Source organism: Atta colombica, unplaced genomic scaffold, assembly GCF_001594045.1.
Source record: "Atta colombica isolate Treedump-2 unplaced genomic scaffold, Acol1.0 scaffold112, whole genome shotgun sequence".
Classification (NCBI taxonomy): Eukaryota; Metazoa; Arthropoda; class Insecta; order Hymenoptera; family Formicidae; genus Atta; species Atta colombica.
In genome coordinates, this window is record NW_017259198.1 from 864178 (window position 1) to 872547 (window position 8370).

General features: G+C 28.2%; 1 protein-coding gene across 1 annotated transcript in view; it reads right to left on the reverse strand.

Moving 5' to 3' along the window:
- Positions 1-6574: 6574 nt before the first annotated feature.
- The window catches only part of LOC108694059 (probable hydroxyacid-oxoacid transhydrogenase, mitochondrial), a 4340-nt gene continuing 2544 nt past the window's right edge, over positions 6575-8370 (reverse strand). Inside the window, exons 5-8 of the mRNA XM_018203318.1 lie at positions 8099-8332; positions 7470-7632; positions 6804-7085; positions 6575-6658 (exon numbers count right to left, since the gene is read on the reverse strand). Of these exons, the coding sequence (XP_018058807.1) occupies positions 6575-6658; positions 6804-7085; positions 7470-7632; positions 8099-8332 (763 nt within the window). The remainder of the gene's footprint in view (positions 6659-6803; positions 7086-7469; positions 7633-8098; positions 8333-8370) is intronic.

Below are 8370 nucleotides of genomic sequence, written 5' to 3' on the forward strand. Positions count from 1 at the left end.
TATTAGTTTGAACGTAAATTTTTGAATTCTCACTGAATGAAGATATCGTCCATAATTATTGTTTTATTGTTGACATATTACTATGACTGGACATCCTACAGGAAGCTCTCTCGTTTCGTATAAAATTTTACATCTATCATATGTAATTCTCTCATCACCGACTACTAATTATAGACATGCTTTTGTCCAATTAACGCAATATTATTATTATTATTACATTACATCTTCGTTTGATTAAATACGTGCTTTTTAGACAGTACTGCTTTTCTTCGAAATTGTTCTCCAAATTTCGCTACTTATCAAGTAAAGTTGTTATTTCAGCTTATAAATAATAAGTACATTGTTATATTTTTTTGTGACTCTACTTTTTGTAAAAAATAGTATAATTTTTCATTGTTTCTTACAAAAACCTATATAATTATATATGACTGTAACACAGTACTGCAGTTATATATCTAAGATGTATTATAACTATTCGTTATTTTAAAATATATAACTATTTCTATCAGGCATCTTTGAGTTAATAATGTAATAATAAACGCTTATTAATCACGTATTTTATGTCTACTTTGAGAACACGACAAAGCTTAGAAGAAAAATATTACGATCAATCATATTCGTTTCTAGGAGGTTAAATTAAATACTCAGTTATATTCTTTCAATCAAAACGAATCAATTTACCAACAAGATTATATATTATGAATTACGTGGTCAAAAAAATCTGCCCAATTATTCTCATCGGCTTCGTCGTTAGAATAACAGTCTGAGAACTTCTCTTGATTCGCGAGAACAGCGCAAAATGATTTTCTACGATTCGTTGTTCACAACCAATCATCGGTAGATTGCCCAGTAATGGGTCAATTAATTAATCAGGAGACAAGTTCTCTTATACACTCTCTGGTACGATTTTATCGTAATGGAAGGTGTTGCTCGAGTAGAAGCTACCGCGTTTTGGCATGTGAGGCGTGGCTGTTTCCTTCTGTAAAGGTTTATATACCAAACCGCAGTTTTTGTTGTCAACTAGACCTTGACGAAGGATCATGGATGGCCTGATAACAGGACCTCGTCCTCGTTTATTCGCCAAGCAGTAGGCAAGATGAGCTACCAACAAAAAGATTACCAGAACAGACAGAACGATACCGGAAACTAACCAAATTTTGAAACCCGGTTTCCAGTTGTGATATTGAAAGATAACTGCGAAGTCTGCGTCGTATTCTTGATCTTCCGTTAATTCCGGCTCATCGATATGCTGCATGCTGGGATCGATGTTTCTACAATAAACTCATCCAGCATTATTATTTTAATTTAGAAAATAATGTAATAAATAATAGAAAAATAAAAAATTATACCAAATCAAAAGAAATAAATAATTGAAGTATATAAAAAATATTTCTAAAACATATATCAAAGGATATTATTTATTATCATTTTATCTCATCGTTATCAAGTTCATGTTTCAATAAAGAATCGGAGTCTTCTACAATATCAATATTTAGAAGAATATCTTTTTGTGTGTCTTTGCCAGGAGGTGATCTTGCTGGTGGCGTCATCGATTCCATCGCAAATTATCTTCGCTAAATCTGTCCACTGATTAACGTCCATAAAATCTTCAATATCGTTATATTTATCATTGATAGGTCTATAAAAACATGACAGATTGAGATGTTCTCTATAAAATTTAACTGACGACTAATCTTGAATACTCACTCAAGTACCTCTGTAGGTGCAACATCACGATCGGTAAGCCATTGCACAGATTCAGTGAATTCAGCATCACAATCTTAAGAATTATGCGACAAATTCAGACCAGTGAGATGTGGTATGGCTCTCAGTTCCTCAATGGTGATTCGTCGTAGAAGATTATCACGAACCGACAAAAATCTAAACAAGAGCGAAAATGTGAGATACATTGATCAGTGAATCTTTTGACATCATAATACACTGATCAATGAATATCTTGATAACAATATCGTAGAATAATTTTATTTATAATACAGAAGATATGTTGCAAAAAACAATATTAAAAAAATATTATATTTAAAATTATCCTCAAATACAACAATTCACGGAAGAACATAGAATTTTTTAAGTACCGAAGAGTCTTCAATGGTACTCTAGCTTCACTCCAAAAGCGTTCGAGGTTGCATTAGCTCACGTCTAGTTTGGTGAAGCTTAGAAGATCTAGGAACCGCGTCACTTGTAATGTTCTCAATGGATTCCGAGCGACGTTCAATTTGTTCAGATTTTGTTCAAATTTATAGCGCCGCGGAACATATTGGGTCGGATGGCATTCTAAACTGCATACCCTCTTTATGAATCTTAGAAAATGCATAGGCTTTCGGCAATGTCCCGTACTACAATACAATTTTCTATATATTGAGCTGGAAATGTATTCCTGTCTCAATTTTTCAATATAACTTGTGTCTTTCTTATAAGACTTGACACTGGATCTCATGTTCATCAAAATATATGTATTCGTGTTTAATAACATATTGTTAACATTATCTATATAATAGTCTTTATTCAAGGCAATAATAATGTTCCCTTTGTCAGTTCTAGTAAAAATGATATTAGGATTCTCTTTGACAAAAAGATAAGTAACTTTCGTTAGGCGTGATGTCTGATTATTTGAATTATTATTATGTGAGGATGAAGCGATGTTTTTTCTCAATGACATTATACAACGATTCTTGATTGTAGTTTTTACATATAACGGTAATCTATTTATACTATCTTCTATGTTTTAATAAATTCTATACAATTTTTCTTAGTACAATATCATTCGAAGATCGAGCAAATCTGTTTCTAATTGTAACAGATTTTTAAATTACTTATTTTTGACACTATCTAACGAAGATTGAATATTTTCTGTTACAAAATTGACTGAATGATATACAAATTAGATGTACAAATTACAGTTATACAAATTTCTATCGCTTTTTCATCACCCTGGTGAAAATTTTTCTCAGAATTTTTCATATAATTTTTCAGAATTTCTCTATAATTTTACAACTTTCTCATATTTTTTATACAAATTGAAACATTTCTCAGAATTTTTCATATTAATTATGAAATACCGTAAGATTTTTAAGATTTTTGTAAGTATAATTTTTGATGAAATGTTACGAAATCTAAAAAATTTTAAAATACTTTTTAAAAATTATGAAAAATTTCAGAATATTTCAGAACTCATTTATTTATAATTCTATGAGAAGTTCTGAGAGAATATGTAAACTTTCCGAATATTTCCGAGTATTTTTGAAAAATATTCTAATTCATTTAAAAAATATGAGAAGAATTGTTTCCAGGGCAATCTGTAATGAATCAATGGATTATAAGAATAAACATTCAGATTTTTTTCTTGAGAATTTTTTTTATTGACTGTGTATGCATTGTAATAATCAGTTTTAATATTATTTAATTTCGCCTCATTTTGCTTCCGTAATAACCATTGCATCTTTTTGTATATTCTCTTCTTGTTGAGACAGCCATTGGAAATAAGTATTTTAAGTAGAAAAACGAATTACAGATGTGAACAATTCAACGCGAAATCTGTCTAGATAGCTTAAATGTTTTAGAAAAATCTAGTGATCTAAATGCATTATTCAATTCAATATTTAATATTTTCGTAATGAACGTATCTTTTGCTTTTGAATATTTTATATTTGAGCTCGGATGTGCGAATTTAATATTATATTTATAAATACTAAATAAATGTTGCGGAATTATGTTGATATATAATATTATTTTGAATTATGTACACTACTTCACCAAGGACAAAATATCAATTTTAAGAATCTTATTATACGAATATTTAAAAGCGATCAAAAGCGATCGCAATCAAGTAGATTTGAATATACCATTAATCTAATCATTCCTGGATAAAAATTAAAATGGTCTAATCTTAGTTCTTCTTGTACATGGCGATAATAAATTTGAATTCGGGGAAACATTTTGTGCTCAATAAAAATATAGAATATATATGTACATATAGTACGAATAAATAGTACGAATGATTTTTATGTTATATTTGCCGACACGCAGATTTGATACGTTATCGATAAACGAATATTTTAGTCTGCATTGCATCTTCTTTAGCATTGGTAGTTTCATTATAATTCATTCTATATTTTTCAATATAGATTAATTTTTGATTAATTTTTTATATAATTGGAGTATATATACTTATTTTTGAATTCTTTTCAAATGTTCTTTTAATTTAGTTACAGTTAAGCAAGTAATTGCTTTACATGTTGTCTTTGTATCGCCTTTTAAAGTAAAATGATCCCTATAGAATTTTACTTCTTTCTTCTCTTCTTCTGTTAATTTGTCTGAATTTCTACCAAGTGCTTATGAAATGTATCTAAGACTAATACATATAATGAATTTTTCGTCATAATGATTGCATATTGCTTTGTTACTCCTTGTCAATTTCATGTAATGTTCACGTATCCAGCGACGAGCTGGAATCAAATTGTCTTCTACTTCTGTTTCTGCCATTATATACCGCTATGTATGGAATATTAGTAACTAATCACAGATGATTTGGAAACGATGTGAAGAAGCGTTTATAGAAACTGTTTATAAAGTTCAATTACAGATATATATATATATATATATATATATATATATATGATTTTTTGACGGACATACATAAATAATGATATTTTTGAAGTTTGAATCTATTTTATCGCGATCTCTTTTATCACTATTTGACAGATTAGAAGCCTATTTATATAATTTTAATCATATGTTAATTGCAACACAATTGCACAAAAATCCTCTTCTTACTTTTCTTACATAATATTATGATTTTAGTATGGTATCTTTCTTTTTCCATATTAATAATGTGATTGATACTGTAACGTATGCTGTGTAAGCGCTCCGTGTCGGTTTGTTTAGAGTCTACATATTTTTATTTATTATGACTTGATGTTTCCTTCTCAACAATTCTTCTTGTTAGGTCAATGAATGGAAATAACTCGTTTTACTTGTAACGAAGTTACAGTTACAAGTTACTTTTTGGATAACTTTACTAGTAACTGCGTTATTTTTTTTTGTTAACGATAATATAGTTACATTTTTTTGGTAACTGTAACGAACTTTACAGTTACTTTTAACGTTACGATTGGACATGGTTCAATCAGACACAATTTACTCATAACGCTTGAGACTAGAAAGTCCCTAGGCACTCGTCTGCTGTGATTGATGTTTTCAATTTAAAAAAAAAATAACAAAAAAGTAATGAAGACTTATTTTTTCAAATAAAACTATAACGAGTTACTTTAAAAAATCGGCAACTAATAATTGTAGTTATTTTTTGTACTCGGTAACGAGTAACTGTAAGTTGTTATTTTTAAAAAGTAATTTTCCATTCCCTGTTAATTAGTAGTAATCCGAGCCTATGTCATGACTTCATTAATAAGTATATTTGACAATTACTTTTTATTATTAACGTATTAAAGAGGTCCGGAATAAGGATCGAAACGTATACATTGTCATTGTTTTAATGAATATTTCATATACGTCGTTATGCAATATCGGCTTGTTAAGTAATTTAATTTCATTGAAATTATCATTTTGACATCGAATCGATATTGATTTTATAAACTATTTCTCGTTAAGACATATCCAATAATGATAATGTTATTGATACACTAAAAAAAAAATTGGTTGCTGCAATAATTAAAATAGTAAAATATGGCATAGCATTTTTATACGGCTGCAGCAATCAATTTTTGGTTGTAGCAGCAAATTTTTAGTTGCGTTAGCCTAATCATACTGATATTGCGGATAGACTAAAAATTTACTGCTACAATCAGAAACTGATTGCTGCAACCATATAAAAATGCCATATTTCACTATCTAAATTGTTGCAGCAATCAATCTTTTCTTTCAGTGTACATATAAAAAATGGGATATAAAAAATAGGTACATATAAAAAAAGGATTATAGTGTTGTGAAACTTTGCAAAAAATAATCGCAGCAGCTTACATTTTTTTTTTAAATTAAAAGGGAAGGTTCGAATTTTATGGCGCTACAAACGGCATCCTACCAAAAATTGTAACAAATCCGCGCATAAATTTGATGATTTTTAATATGATAAACATGTTTTCATTTTTGTCTTTTAATTTAAAAAAAAATGCAAGCTGCTGCGATTATTTTTAGAGATTACAATAAAAGGGCACTTTAAACTTAAGCTTCATAGCATTTTAAATTAAAAAAAATTCGTTATCCTACGATAATTTTTCGCAAAGTTATCATTAATCAAATTTGACTAACTTTTTTGCTTTAAATTTTTCTATGCCATAATTTTTTTGAGCAGTATACATACATATATTTATATAAACTAATTAAAAACTTACATATATGTTATATATCCATATGTATGTATAATATTTAACAATTTCACAATTATTTAATTATTAATCTTTTAGCTAAATCTAATTTTTATGTTTTTTTATAAAAATTATAAAATTTGTTTTTTGTATAAAAATAATATTATTACAATTTAATTTATATACTTATATAATTTATATAATTAATTAAAACGTTAATTTTTATAAATATTAAATTAATAAATGGTAAATGAATTTTCGAATAATTGTGCAAGATCCTCTTCTGACTGTTCACGTGGCGCCAATTTCGTGATACGATGCTAGAAGAAAAAAGGAGATAAATTTTAATGTGATTTTTAATGGCGTTTTTACCTAGACAAATGTATTGATCATTATACTACATTTTATATTAATTATGTGTAATTTTTCTATTTAATAAGAATATATGCACTGAATGTTATTTACCTGAGGTAAAGTGCCTTGAACTAACGTAGGAATATCTTCTTTTTTGAAACCGAGTTCTGTTAAACCGTTTTCGATTTTCATAAGGTGCATATATTCCTTTATAATGTCGGCCAAAATTTTGCCTGCATCAGCCTGCTTAGCATTTTGAACTTCCGCTCCGAGTAATTTTGCAGCTTCCAGATGTCTATCTGGACATGCGCTTCCGGTGAAGGAAAACACTGCTGGTGCGGATATCACCACGGATAAACCGTGAGGAATTATGGGATGATCATTGCTGTATCCCTTAAATATAATAAAAATTCAATAAAAATATCAAAGAATTTTAAATAATTTAAAATATACAATTATTTACTATATAATAATTAATAATTTGATAAGCTAGAGTTAGGAAGATATGGTATATAATTTTACAAATATATTCTAAATAAGAGATAAAGTGTGTGGAGATTTCTCTCGAGAACGGAAGAAGAGAGGAGTCATATTTTTGAATTGCTATTTGGAAAGCTATTGTAATCAAATATTTTTCTATTTTTTAAATAAAAGTTGCTTGAATATTTGCGATAAATATGTAGAAGTTTAAATATAAATTATCGTAAATTTTGTATTTAAGTAAATTAAAATTGTTATTGATTATAAAAAAAGTATAAATTCAAGTTCTTAATTTACCTTTGGTTGGAAATTTCGAACATTTCCACTTATAGGATACGAAAGTCCATGACAAAGATGAACACCAGCATTTCCGAAACCAACACCTGCCATTGTACTTGCTAAATGCATATGACTCCTTGCTTCCAAGTCTTCTTGATTATAAACTGCTCGCTCAAAGTATCTATATAAAAAATTACATGTTCATTTATGAATAAACAATATTTATTTTAAAAAAATAAGTTTTGGAAAATTAAATTATTTATTTTCTTTGAAGCCAGTTATTTTGAAACAAAAAAATTTTTAATGTTCTCAACATTTTTTAAATTTTATGACATAAATTATATTTAATTGATGAAAAATTAAGCGATATCAAAAATTTTTAAGCGGTTTCTATGCATATTTGAAAAACAGTTTTTGTTTTTGTAAAAGTAATGTAATTATTTTGAAATCAATTAGAATAATGCTTTATATTTTAATATAATTTTGTAATTTTACTTTTGACTTGATGAAAATTAACTTTTTAACTTACTATCTGGAAATCCTTGGTTCAAAATATGTACAGGTATTGTACAGATATTGTAAATATGTACAAATACGTGCAGATATTGAATATGCAATTTTTCATAAGTAATTGACTGATTAATTACTTGCGCATAACTTGGAGAGCATATCGCGCCCAGACATCGCTGATAGGATTGCTACCTTGATAAGCTGGTCTCAAAATTGGATTTGATGGACATGGTGTTCTCTCTGTATAGGATATCGCTGTGAAAGATTCCAAAGCGTGACAGAGCACATCGAAACCGGAGTAAGCACATACTCTCTCCGGCAATGTCAGAGTATGCTTAGGGTCGATGATTCCTAGTGTAGGACGTAGAGATCTATAATAAAATAATTGATAAATTAATATATATATATA